Source organism: Somniosus microcephalus, chromosome 2, assembly GCF_052327205.1.
Source record: "Somniosus microcephalus isolate GS21.2 chromosome 2, FLI_Smic_1.0, whole genome shotgun sequence".
Lineage (NCBI taxonomy): Eukaryota > Metazoa > Chordata > Chondrichthyes > Squaliformes > Somniosidae > Somniosus > Somniosus microcephalus.
The window spans coordinates 61,648,524-61,662,765 of record NC_140988.1 but is presented as its reverse complement, the minus strand read 5'-3'; the positions used below and the strand labels follow the sequence as shown (position 1 = coordinate 61,662,765).

Sequence of the window (14,242 nt, the reverse complement as noted above, 5' to 3'; positions counted from 1 at the left end):
AAGTGACCATTCTTTGTGTGACCCTGGACTCTGGTCTCAGAAGTGATAAACAATGTGTTAACTAACTTTACCTACCTCTCCTTATTCTACTACTATCCTGGCCGGCCTTCTATCCTCCACCCTCCATAAGCTTCAAGACTCTGCTGCCTGTATTCTACAAGTCCTGCTTGCTCATCATCATGTTCAAATCCTTCCAAGGCCTCACCCCCCACCCCCGCCATCTCTGTAACCTCCTCCAGCCCTACAACTGTCCGAGAACTCTGCATTGCTCGAGGTCTGACCTCTTGCACATCTCCCACTCCCATTACCCCACCTTTGGCAGCCATGCCTTCAGCTGTCTATGCCCTACGCTCTGGAATTGCCTTGTTCAACCTCTTTGTCTCTCCACCTCCTATAAGACCATCCTGAAAACCTACATCTTTGACCAAGCTTTTAGTCACTCCCAATATCTTCTTTGGCTCTGTCAATTTTCGTCTGATTATGCTGCTTGGAAGTGCCTTGGGATGTTTTCCTGTTGTTGTCAAGTTCAACTTGAAAAATCAGTTCAGGCCTAGTGAACAGCAATACCAAACCAATGTTGAATGGCATTGAGTCCTGATGAGAACTCCTGTTGACTTGATGGATATGCTTGCTTAAGTACCTGATTGACTCCCTCATAGTTTGAGTGGTGGGTCTGCATTGAGCTGTGAGGAATTAAAAGTCACATTTTTGCTACCTTGTAGCCAAGTTAAATAGTGTTTTTAATTATAACAAACAAAATGCCATTAAGCGCACTTCACCTCCTCCACCTCCCCTCACTAATGTGATTGTGCCCATGCCTTCCCCTTTTAATCAGATAATTTCTAATTATATGTTAAGTTGAAGGAGTTTATTCTGGTCATTGAGCATTTAAACCAAATATGAATAAACTGGTCAGATTTTTTTCTCCAGTTGAGTTCAGATGTTTATCAGAGGAAATATGTGGAATATCATCAGCATTAATTAGTAGGACAGTGCAAAACTGACCCTAATGCCAAGAGATCTTTCAGTTTCCTCATACTTGCAGATTTAATTATCTGAGGAATAAATACAGTGACATGACATTCTTTTAGTGACTAGCGATTCCCTGTGACTGAGTTCTGAATTGTAGTTGTACTATCGGAGAGTGGTGCCAAGCAATCTGTGGCATTGATAAATGCCTGGGAACAGGTTGCCTGCTTGCCCATTCGGTTTGGGAATGATGTATGGAAAGAGAGGGCATTTCAGAGGTGAGGCAATATATTTTTGTGCAAGTTGAATATTTTGAAGACATCTTTATTAAATGGACCAGTTGGTAAGTATAATACTTTAATGTTAAGTTGCATTGGTAGTCATTGAAGAGAATTTACTAAAATAACAAAAATTATACTGAAAATGCCTGTTTTGATTGACTAGGATAAAGTTTATTCCAATTTGTATGGGAGCTTTTGGATCAAAGTTAAGTCCATGAAAGGTCCTTGACCTCTCTTATGAACAGAATTTCTCTTTGTTACCAGAGAAAAACAGTTCTTGCAATTCAATTTAACCTATTATTAGAATGTTCTTTTGATAAATATTCATTCTCTGGATGTGGGCATCACTGGCAAGACTGGCATTTATTGCCCATGAGAAGGTAGTGGTGAGCTGCCTTCTTCCTGAACTGCCGTCTGTGTGGTGAAGATGCACCTACAATGCTGTTAGGTTAGGTATGGCTTTCCTGTTTAAAGAGAAACAAAGTAGTTCTCTCTTTTTAAAGTGTGGGGCGATGGAGGGAATGAAGATGGTTTGGTATACAATATGGGAATAAAAGCTATTGCTGAGTCCCAACTACAAAAGAATTTTCTGAAATAACATTTGTACAGTAAAGTTGTACATTAAAGTTTTTAAACTTGGTTATTACCATGTCACTTGTTTTTATTGTGCTCATATCAGTGGGGCATTTGGGTTTAAAATAACAACCCCAGTGAGCGTAGGGGGTCGATGTGCACTGACCAAATATTTATATTGCCATGTTTACAAAATGTATTTAAAATTTGGAAAGATTATTTTCAGGAATATTGTTGGGGTTCTTTAGTAATTTCTGTGAACTACATTTTTTATTTGACATTGTATGGTGAATATTATGAAAGTGACCAGTGTTGATAACTGCGTTACATACTGTCTGCCTTTGGAGCTGAGCAGCAGTAACACAACAACGTGCAGCCACTAAAAGTCTGTCAGACATGTACACAAAAAATGCTGAGTTGGCATGTGCATGCGTGATAGCGTTGTGCTTGGTAAAATTTTTATTTTAAAGTACATGGTAAAGCGCAGTTGAGGAACAAATTAGGGTTCAGACGTGACTCATTGGTGGTGCTCTGCCTCTGAGTCATGGTTTCAAGCTCCACTCCAGAGACTTGAGCACATAATCTAGGCTGGAACTTAAGTGCAGTACTGGGGGTGTACTGTTCGAGCTGCTGTCTTCCAGATAGGATGTTAAACCGAGGCCTCATCTGCTCTCGCAGGTGATTTAAAAGATCCCATGATACTATTAGAAGCAGAGCAGGGGAGTTCTCTTGGTGTCCTGGCCAATATTTATCCCTCAGCCAACATCACTAAAAACGAATTATCTGGCCACTTATCTCATTGCTGTTTGTGGAACCTTGGCTGTGTGCAAATTGGCTGTTGTGTTTCCCTATGTTACGTCAGTGACTGCACTTCAAAAGTACTTCATTGGCTGTGAAGTGCTTTGGGACATCATGAGGTTGTGAACAGCATCATATAAATGCAAGTCTTTTAAAATAATGAGACAGAGGGTATGTAGAAGTGATTAAAGCTTTTCTCTCCGTGCAGTTAGTTTATGCCAATAATTTTGTGATGGAACAGTTCAGTGCTGAAATCATTGACACTTTTATTTCATTTTTAAAACAGTTGATGGAACTTTTTTGATTTAAAATTTATTAGAGTTGATAGGGTAGTTAGAGAGAAAATATTTTATCTAATTAAATAGCGGAATAGGCTCAAAGGGCTGAATGGCCTACTCCTGTTCCTGTGTTCCTAAAATTTTAGTTGTCTCCAGAAGTTAACTTGCCCAGGCATGGTCCAGCTCTGTGGCTGCTGATAAATTAACTCATGCAGCAGCACGCTGACACAACCATGTCAGTCTTTTCACTAGGGCCAAGAACGAGGGACCATAGATTTAAAATTAAATTTGAGCTTTAGAATGAAGGACAGGAGAAACTTCTTTATGCAGAGAGTTGTCAAATTCACTTCGAGTTGATGGTTGAGGCAGAAACTATGTCAACATTCAAGATTAGATTGGATAAGTGGATGAAGGAAATGGGGTTGAAAGGATATGGGAACGGTGGGTAAATGTGATTAGACCTATTTCCTCGTGTGGTTGGGCAGAATGGCCTGTTTCTGTGTTGTGACTTCTATGTATTACTTTGGGATTTTAATTGGCTGAGTGCATTTTGAGCCAATCAAGGGCTACTGTTTCGGAAGTTGCTCCTAGCTCCAAAATGGACATGAGAAAGGGAAAAGAAAGTTTTAGGAAGAATATTTGAAATACTTCAGATTAGGTTAGCTTAGATGGTAAGTAAAATTAAAGTTAAGGTAGTAACAGCAGAGAGAATGGGGAACAAGAGAAATGGAGGAGGAAGGGATGGTAGAACAAGAAAATCGAATTTAAAAAAATGTCGGGTCAATTGCGCAATAATAATACTGCTGACTTTGGAGTGGTTGTACTATAATATTGGTATCTGTTTTAGAGTTCTGGTGTGTGAGCTGAATATATACAAAAATTGCTAGCTCTGGGTGTTGTGTGTTCTCCTCCCACCTGTGGTGGCGCTGTCACAGCAGATAAATGGTTGGGTGTTCTCTTGGTTAAGTTTAGCTCTCTTTGTTCGGAACTCCCCAGAACTTCCCTTTCCTTCCTGAATAAAGCACTTCATGTTTGAATCTCTGGGTTCTGAGTTCTAATTGTGTCTAGGTAGAAAGGTACCGACACAACAAGTGGCGACGAGGATCGGATGAATCTGCGTTGTGGGAACTTTCTTGTTTTCGATTATAAAACACTCGGAACAGAGATTGCAGCATCACATTAACGTTACGGGTGCAGTGAGTAAACAGAAATTTTAATTTGAAACGTGAGATGGCTACTATATTAGGAAACATCGGTGATTTTGATGAAAATGTGGAGCAATGGAGCGCTTATACGGAACGTTTTGACTATTTTGTATTGGCGAATGCGGTGGCAAACGAAAAGGTCGTGCCTATCTTTTTGAGTGTAATGGGGCCGAAGTAGGGTTGCAAATTTCTGGGAATTTTTAAAAGAGGAAACTTTCCATGGGAATTTTTGGGAATTTATGGGAATTTTGAGTTTTTTTGCACACTGATGGTTTTTGTCTCTGACCCTTATATTATCTTTGTCGTCAAAATAGACATACTGTTCCATACATATAAAAACAGGCTTTCAAAACTTTATTTAGGTTATAATTTTGAACTTTATTGAACCCCCACAAAAAAGACCCATCTAAAATAAAATAAAAAGAGCGTCAGCTTATTTAGCCTGTAATTTGTCCTTATTTTGTCCCTTTGAGTCTTCTACTCATGAGTCTTCTGAGTCTTCTACTCCTCATTGCTCCTCCTGATTCTCTGACTCTGGCTCTGACGTGTCCATTTCCTCCTCTGTGTCAGTGTCTAGCTGTGTGGTGGACACTTCTGTATCTGGCTCAATAAGTTGTAGGTTCGCCCAGATAGCCACCAGTTTCTCCACTCTCTTGTTAGTCAGCCTGTTGCGCACCTTTGTATGCGTATTCCCAAAAAGTGACCAGTTTCGTTCAGAGGCCGCTGATGAAGGTGGGATTTGGAGTATCACCGATGCAATAGGTGACAGGGCCTCAGATGCACAAAGCCCCTTCCACCAGGTATGTGCACTGATATGCTTGCATGATTCCCATATCCCATCCCCATTCCAAAGACCTTGCTTGGTAGAGAACTTTGCCAGACTTCCCAGAACTTTGCCCACATCCAGATTGAGATGGTGTGAGAGGGTAGAAATCACACTGTAAGCGCTGTTGATCTGTTCTCCAGAAAGTATTGGTCTCCCAACATGCTTTGGGTCCAGCATGTATGCTGCAGCATGAATCGGCTTGACACAAAATTCTTGACGCGTCTGTATGAATTGAACAATTGCCTTCTCCTCTGCTTTGAGCAGCAGGGATGTGGGTAGGGCAATGCTGATTTGTTCTTTTAAATCAGTAAAAAGCCTGAGAACATCTGACAAGACAGCGTCATCTCCTTCAATCTGAGCAATTGCAGATGCTACTGGTGAGAGTAGTTTAAGGCTGCTAACCACTCTCTCCCAAAACACATCATCCAGCAGTATTTTCTTGATGGTGGTTTCCATATCCCCAGACTGGGATATTGCCATTTCTTGCAGCGACTCCTTACCCTCCAGAAGGCTGTTGTACATTATGACAACACCACCCCATCTAGTGTTGTTGGGCAGCTTCAGTGTGGTGTTCTTGTTCTTTGTCATTTGCTTGGAGTTGTAGGTTGCTGCAACTACCTGTTTTCCCCTGACATACTTAACAACTTGCTTGGCTCTCTTGTACAGTGCTTCCATGGTTCTCAAACCCATGATGTCCTTGAGGAGCAGGTTAAGCCCATGAGCTGCGCACCCAATAGCCGTAATATGAGGGTAGGCCTCCTCCACTTGAGCCCAAGCAGCCTTCATATTCGCAGCATTGTCAGTAACTACTGCAAAGACCTTTTGTGATCCAAGATCGTTGGATAAATGCTGCTGCATCTTTGTGGCATTCTTTACATATGGCTTTCTACAGTGTTTGCACATGTACACAGTCTTTCCATCTTTAATGCCTGGGGTAAAATGCTTCCACACATCCGACGGTAAACGTGGCATTGTTCTATGCAGAGAAATAAAGGGCATTCATCTCTGTGTCGAACTGCGGTCGATCAGCACGATTGCAACAGGGTGAGTACATTTTTGCTGATGCTCCATGTGATGGAAGCATGACCTGTACACACACGACACTACATCGCCAATAGTGTATTATTTTGTATATTTTAAATTGAAGGACAACAGAGTTCAACAAGTAACTGGTTTATTTGGTATAAAGTCTGATTTACTTACTGCATCATCATAACATCAGCAGAAAACAAAATGACGTCCCTCAGGACCCCTAACCTGGATCTTTAAAAAACTATAGCAGTCTTACAGATGCCTGCAGGCCAATCACAATTCGATATGCAAATATTACAAATAGAGGGAGCTAATCGCTCATCCACTCATCCAACCAATCAGGACACACTTGTTCACAGTCACACACAAAACTTGTAATTATTAAAACAAGCCAAGTAAGAAGATAAACATATATTGATTAAGAAATTCCATAATAATTAAGATTCCATCTCTGTTAGTAATTTTAAGAGAGGACCTGTGGGGGAAAAAAAAAAGAAAGAAATACAAAAAAAACAATATTATGCTAGCATGTGCTTTTTTGGGCAAAATTCTCAAGCTAAACTTCCCGTGGAAAATTTCTGGAAATTTACCAGAAACTTTCCACCCCTTTGCAACCCTAGGCCGAAGACATTCAATTTACTTCACAGCCTTGTGCTGCCAGATAAGCCAGGAACTAAAACATATAAGCAACTAGTGGAAATTCTTGGAGCACATTTTTCACCAAAACCTCTGGTTATTGCTGAGAGATTTAGATTTCACAAACGGAATCAAGAGGAGGGGGAAGCAGTGACGATGTTTATTGCTGCTTTAAAAAGGTTGTCAGAACACTGCGAGTTCAAGGAGGTGCTGAATGACACCATTAGAGACAGACTTGTGTGTGGTCTGCAAAGTGCAGCCACACAGAAGCGCCTTCTTACTGAGGACAACCTTACTCTTGAAAAGGCCATTGAAGTTAGTGTCTCCATGGAGATGGCGGAAAAGGAGGCTCACCAGTTGAGTTCAACAGGGAGAGTTCACAAGGTGTCGTCTGAGCCGAAATGTGCGCGGAACAGCACATGTTACCGTGTGGGAAAACGGGTCGTCACGCTAATGACTGGTGTACGGAGCTGGAATGCTGAAATTGTGGCAAAGAGGGTCACATTGAATGCGCCTGTAGAGGTTAAAAAAAAAAACAGACAGAGCTGGGAAGCATGAAAGCAAAATGTCTGTATTTGGACAAGAGAGGAAAAAGAGTGTTCATTCAGTGTAGTATGATGGAACAAGCAAAACAGGTGAGCGACACCTTTGAGGAGGAAGAGGTGCACATACTGACGATTGCAGGTGGTTCAAATGGCTACTGGGTGTCACCACTGGTGGAGGGACAATTAGTGCGGATGGAGGTGGACACAGGCGTGGCTGTGTCCCTTGTTTCAGACACTGTCTACAACAAAATGCTAAAGCACCTTACCCTTCAGCCAACAAACATTGTGCTAAAGACGTATACCGGCGAACCTGTGGCCATGAGAGGCGCCATTGAGGTGACAGTTAAATTGAACGGACAGACTGCGAAACTGCCACTATATGTGGTAAAGGGAAATTACCCATCGCTACTGGGACGTGCGTGGCTAGAGAAAATCACGTTGGACTGGCCTGCAGTCCGCATGATGTCAAAAGGGGAGTCGGGTCTGACTGCAGTGTTAAACAAACATGCAGAACTCTTCAATGGGGAACTTGGGAGCATGAAAAAGATCAGCGTGAGACTGGACATTAAACCTGACAGCAAGCCGAAGTTTCACAAAGCCCGACCTGTACCCTATGCAATTAGGCCAAAAGTTGAGGCTAACTTGGAGGCCTTAGTCGAGAATGGAGTCCTGTGAGCGTGAGCAAATGGGCCACACCTATTGTTCCTGTCCTGAAAAAGGATGGATCTGTTCGAATCTGCGGGGATTTTAAAGTGACTATTAACCCGGTGCTGTCTGCGGAACAGTACCCCCTTCCCCTCATTGATGATCTTTTTACGGGCCTAGCCGGAGGGCAAAAGTTCAGCAAAATAGACTTATGCCAGGCTTATCTACAAATGCATGTCGATGACAAATCAAAGGAGCTGCTGACAATTGTGACACACAAGGGGCTATACAGGTACTGCCGCCTTCCGTGTGGAATTAGGTCGGCCCCTGCTCTATTCCAAAGGGCAATGGATCAGATTTTGAGTGGACTGCCAGGAGTCCAGTGCTACCTGGACGACATCCTTGTCACTGGGACAAATGAGGAGGATCATCTTCTGAACTTGGATGCGACACTACAATGACTGAAAGAGTACGAACTCAGAGTTCGTAAAGACAAATGTGAATTCTTTCAGTCTTCAGTTGAGTACCTGGGGCATGTGATTGACGCTACTGGCCTGCATAAGGCGCCGTCAAAGGTCAAGGCGATCGTGGAGGCCCCAGCACCCCAGAATGTGAGCCAGTTACGTTCATTTCTGGGGCTACTTAACTACTATGGGAAGTTTATTCCAGACTTAGCAACATTGCTGAAGCAGTTACATCAGTTGCTATGTCAAGGCAAAACATGGAAATGGACTGAACTGTGCAACGAAGCTTTCGCCCAAGCAAAGAAAGCGTTGCTGAAATCGGAGGTCCTGACACACTTCGACCCAAAGCTATCCGTGCAGCCAGCATGTGAGGCATCACCATATGGTGTGGGAGCAGTCATATCCCACATCATGCCTTTTGGTGAAGAGAAACCTATCGCCTTCGCATCACTCACCTTGAACAAGGCCGAGAGTAACTGTGCACAGATTGAGCGCGAGGCCTTGGGAATGGTTTTTTGAATTCGAAAATTCCATCAGTACCTGTTTGGGGGAAGGTTCACACTCCTGACGGACCACCGTCCATTGACTTCAATCTTCGGGCCCCACACCGGAATTCCGTCTTTCGCTGCAAGCAGGATGCAAAGGTGGGCTTTACTGTTGTCAGGACACACATACGACATCAAATATCGCAAATCAGACTTACACGACAATGCAGACGGTCTCTCAAGGCTACCCTTGCCTGTTACTCCCCCAGAGCCTCGTCAGATAGACATCTTCTACTTTAGACAAGTGGAGGGAGCATCTGTCACGACAGTTCAGGTGTGGAGGGAGCACCTGTCACGACAGTTCAGGTGTGAAGGTACACCCGCAATGATCCAGTCCTGTCTGAGGTAATGGACGATGTCATTCGAGGGAGAGCTGTAGGAGATTCTCCTAGTTTGAAACCTTATGTTTCAAAAAGAAATGAGCTCTCTGTCCAGGCAGGTTGTCGTCTTTGGGGACGCCATGTCATCATTCCGCCACCTCTGAGGGAACCTATACTGCAACAACTTCATACAGACCACAGTGGGATGGTTTGGATGAAAGAAATGGCAAGAAGCTACTTCTGGTGGCCAGGTCTCGATGGAAATATTGAGGAGAAAGCCAAAACATGTTCCCCATGTCAAAGGGTCCGGAATGTTCCACAGCTGGCAACCCTACACCCCTGGGATTGGCCTGCAGAAGTGTGGCAGCGAGTACATGTGGACTTCGCCGGTCCTTTCGAAGAGAAGATGTTTATGGTGGTTGTGGACGCTCGTAGCAAGTGGCCGGAGGTCGCTGTGATGAGGTCTACCACGGCAGAGAAAACAATTGAGAAACTTGGTGAGATGTTCAGCCGTTATGGCTCACCAGAACAACTCGTAAGTGACAACGGTCCACAATTTGTATCACAGGAGTTTGCAACCTTCCTGCATGTGAATGGTGTCCAACACATCAGGTCTGCGCCCTATCATCCTTCTACTAACGGCCTGGCAGAAAGATTCGTGCAAACTTTGAAGCACGCCTTGAAGGCATCGCAAGGTCAGGGCTCAACCCACCAACGTCTGAACAGCTTCCTGTTGCCCTACAGGAACGAGCCGCATGCCACAACCAAAACTTCCCCCGCTTCGCTCACGATGAAGAGGCAGTTGCGGACAAGTTTTGACTTGCTCAAACCTCCAAGGGCAGAACAGGTTGTCCATTGTCAACAACAAGCTCAAGTTGAAAAGAGAGATAAAAGAGCCAAGGAGAGACGGTTTCACCCTGGAGAGCACGTCCTAGCTCGAAACTACAACACTGGACCGAAATGGGTTCCTGCTACGGTGATCGCGCAGACGGGCCTTGTGTCTTACACGGTTGAGACTGCCGAGGACGTCGTCTGGAGAAGACACACAGATCAACTGTTGCTAGGAGCAGAGACAGCCACAGAGGCTCCAACGGCTGGTTGGCCTGAACTGTTTCCGGATGATACCGCAAACCAGCATCCCTTGCCACAGTGCTCTTCTCCAACACAGGAAGTCAAAGAGACTGTTCCACCTGTGCAAACTCCTGACTTTCGACTGACCGGCACCTTCTGCTTCCAGGCCTGTGTCAGTGCCTACTGCTGTGGAAGCCAGCGATGACCGCCGGTATCCTGTCAGAGCGGCGGCCTCCAAGACGCTTGGATCTGTAGGCTTAGTGACTTACCCACAAGACGGGGGCAGAATAAACCCCAGGGTAAAGTCAGGGTTTGAGGCAGTCTACCTCTACCCTTGGTTAGTTGAGTGCAGTGAAAGTAACTTACCTGTTGAGGAATAATGTGGACCTTTCATTTAAGAGGGGAGGAATATGTTATGTATTGTGTGTTCTCCTCCCACTTGTGGTGGCGCTGTCACAGCAGATAAATGGTTGGGTGTTCTCTTGGTTAAGTTTAGCTCTCTTTGTTCGGAACTCGCCAGAACTTCCCTTTCCTTCCTGAATAAAGCACTTCATGTTTGAATCTCTGGGTTCTGAGTTCTAATTGTGTCTACGTAGAAAGGTACCGACACAACACTGGGATCCTGCTATTTCCCTGATCTTAGTAATGTAAGGGTTAAAGATTCATGGCTTTGAACCGTCTGGGCTTGATTTTGGCACCACAAATGCTGAACCTATTCGAAATTAACTCCCAACATACTGAAGCATTATATAAAGAAGTTCCCTAGATTCATTTTATTTTATTAACCTATATTCTCTTTCTATTTTATGCTCATCGAAGTGGGAGATGGTAGTGCTGAAGAGCGAAATGCTTTGAATTTGTTAACATCGAGTACTGTATACCATTTTAGATACAAAGTAAAACTCCAGCTGCTGTTACCAGCAACGTACCTCAACCTCCGAAGAGCACCCTACCCTGCACTACTGTGCCATTTTACCACACCAGCCATACTGTGGCCTTTTTGAATGATGATGCTGATTGGTGCCAAATTAGGCTAAATGTTGTGCTTTGAGTTAGTGTTCAATGGGAACTGGGTTAAGACCACCTCAACTCATTTCAAGTGGCACCTTTACAGCCAGGAGACAGTCTGAGCTCATTTGAACCCAGTCTCCTGATGTGGAAGACCAGCCTGCTGCACCGCTTAGTCATCTTTAATTCTCCTTTCAAGATTGTCAGTTTTCTTCTGTTGATTTTCAACCACTTTTTGAAGTGGTCTTGTCTTATTCTAGTTAAGTATAACCATCCTTGGCCTCTAACTTCAGACACAATATCTAATGTTTCAAAACGTTTTGTCAACTATGGTTCTACTCATTTCAGGTTTGAACTCCTGCACCTTACCTCTTCCACTTAACGGAGATTTTTCCCCCTCACCTTTTTCCCCATGCTAATTTTCCCCCAGAAAAAGAATCCAGATTTATTAGGGAAACATCTTTTGGGAAAAAAAGCTTTGGTGTAATTAATTTTGGGAATGTCTCGCATGTAATTTTCACATGGGATTATAGTATTAGATGGAAACTGCTCCATTCAGAGGTAAAGAGGAGCTCAGGTGTATACTATATCTGTATCCTTTTATAATAGTAGCATGTATGTATTTAGATATGTTGGAATATAATAGTGTTCACAACAATGTGTTGAAAGAAGAACTTGAATTTTATACAGTGCGTTTCACATCAGGATGTTCCAAAGTGCTTCACCGCTAATTGTTCTTTTGAAGTGCAGTCACTGTTATTTTGGAGGCAAAATACAGGTGGCTAATTGGCACACATCGAGATCTCAGACAGCAGTGAAGTAAATGATCAGTTAATCTGTCTTTTGTAGGTGTTGATTGAAAGAGAAATATTGGCCAGGAGAATTCCCTTGCTCGTTGAATGATGTCATGGGATATTTTATGTCCACCTGTACAGGCAGTCAGGACTTTGGTTTAATGTCTCTCCTGAAAGACGGCACCTCTGACAATGCAGCTTTCTTTCAGTGCTCCACTGAAGAGTCAACCTAGACTACCTGCTCAAGTCCTTTGAGTGGGCCTTGAAACCATGAGCTTTTGACACGTGCAAGAGTGATGGCACTGTGCTGGGTCTGACATGAAATAAAATGTTAGTTTTGTGAGTGATTTTTAATCAGTGTGTAAAACAATCACTAAAGGTGCTTTTTTTTCTTAAAAGTGCAGTTTTCCTGTTTAGTCTACAACTTGTCAATTTTAGGCAATGGCACTTTACATGTTACATTAACCAAGATTGTATCTACTGTTTGTTTTTGTTTTAGATCCAAAAGCAGAAACTAGATTGTATATAACAGTGAATGGCTTTGAATTTCATGTTTACAATCGTTATGACCTGTATGCACATTTACAAGAACTGTTTGGATTGGAACCAACAATCATCCCTAAAAGGGAAAATACAAAGATCAAGAAAAACCGGGAGAAAGCAAAGTCTAAACTTGAAAGGTATGGAAACTAAGCTTAATGTAGCTACCAGCTCTGTTTTGATGCTTTTACATTTGGTAGTTAATGAGCTCGAGTTGCTGGAGAGTGATGTTCTGAAACCAGCTCCTTATGTTTGCACTGCTATAATCAGCTCCCTTATACTGACTATGAAAACAAAAATGTGAATCTACAATTAAACAGCTTACGGTGATGCACAAACATCAATCTCCTGTGATCTGAACCACAGAATGGTCTTAAGAGTTACTTAGAAATCATTTGAATATGTTTTTTAAGTTGTGTTGTTTGAGAGGAACCTGTGGGCAAACCTATATATGATTGCTTTATGTGTTAGCATTATGTTATGAATTGTTTGTAATAAAATATCTTGGCTCCTTCAAAAAGGTACTAACATTGCATGTCGCTTTTCCAGTCAGAAACAATTGATTCCTTTTCTTCCCATTTCAACTATTGGGTTTTTATTGAGAAACTTGTGAAGGGTAAAGGCCTGCAATGCAGGCATCACCTGGGTTGAAAGAATAGGAGAGAAGACCAGATAAATCGGATAGTAAATATTAGGTGGCTTACAGTTTGCGTTTTAAAAGCTACTGGAATGTAGGAGGAAGGGAGAAACCGAGGGAGCTAAAGAATTCCACATGTTTTGAGGTTTTAAGAAAAATGGGTTAGATAGGAAAATTTCCTATCCGACATGATTTCAGTCAAGTGAGGAGCAGGAAGGGCATATAGTATGCCATATTTGGGGCTTAGGAGGAACTAGAGAGGACAGTTCAGAGGAGCCAAGGATATAGTAGTAGCAATTAAAGAGAGACTGAAAAGATAGTATAAGATGTGGGAAAATTCAGAATCAGAACTCTTGAGCATGATCGGAGTCGTCGTCTTCTTAGGCAGTCCCTCGGAACCGAGGGTGACTTGCTTCCACATTAAAAATGACTTCTCCGGTGACTGATGAGTCCAATGCGGGACCTACAGTCTCTGTCACAGGTGGGGCAGACGGTGGTTGAAGGGGCGGGTGGGTGGGGTGCTTGGGTTGACGTGCGCTCCTTCCGCTGTTTGCGCTTGGCTTTCGCTTGCTCCCGGCGAAGAGACTCGAAGTAGTGCCATCAGGACCAGCGGCCTTATTGGAGTCCAAAGAGGAGGAGATCCAACAGAAGTGGTGGAGATAAAATTCAAGTCAGCCATAGAGATTGAACAGAATGGAGCAATGGAGTTTCTTTGCCAGCATCATCAAAATAAGATTTAGAAGAAAAAGGTGAGCCAAGAGGTCGTTTCTAACACTGCTAAAGAGAAAACTGAGCCATGCACCACTGAGCTGGGAGAGAGGACAGGTAATTTGCTTTATGCCCATTGCCAATGCCTTTTTGTTAACCCAGATGCTGTGAAATGCATGAGAATGGCCTGGGTCTCTTGCTTGAGCAATATGAAAAACTATAACCCCTGTGCTCAGTGCTTGATCCTGAGTTTTTCATTCATGCTGTCTACTTTACACTTTTTTTTTGTATTCACACTTAGCAGATGGATTTTTTAAACTTTGATCTGAAGTATTCTAGAGGCAAATTGTTATATTTTTGGTGCATG

General features: G+C 43.1%; 1 protein-coding gene across 9 annotated transcripts in view; it reads left to right on the top strand.

Moving 5' to 3' along the window:
- Nucleotides 1-14,242, top strand: part of bltp1 (bridge-like lipid transfer protein family member 1) — a 567,108-nt gene that overhangs the window by 46,571 nt on the left and 506,295 nt on the right. For all 9 annotated transcript variants that reach the window (XM_086009761.1, XM_086009749.1, XM_086009753.1 and 6 more), the window contains exon 7: nucleotides 12,490-12,670. In XM_086009761.1, the coding sequence (XP_085865887.1) occupies nucleotides 12,490-12,670 (181 nt within the window). The remainder of the gene's footprint in view (nucleotides 1-12,489; nucleotides 12,671-14,242) is intronic.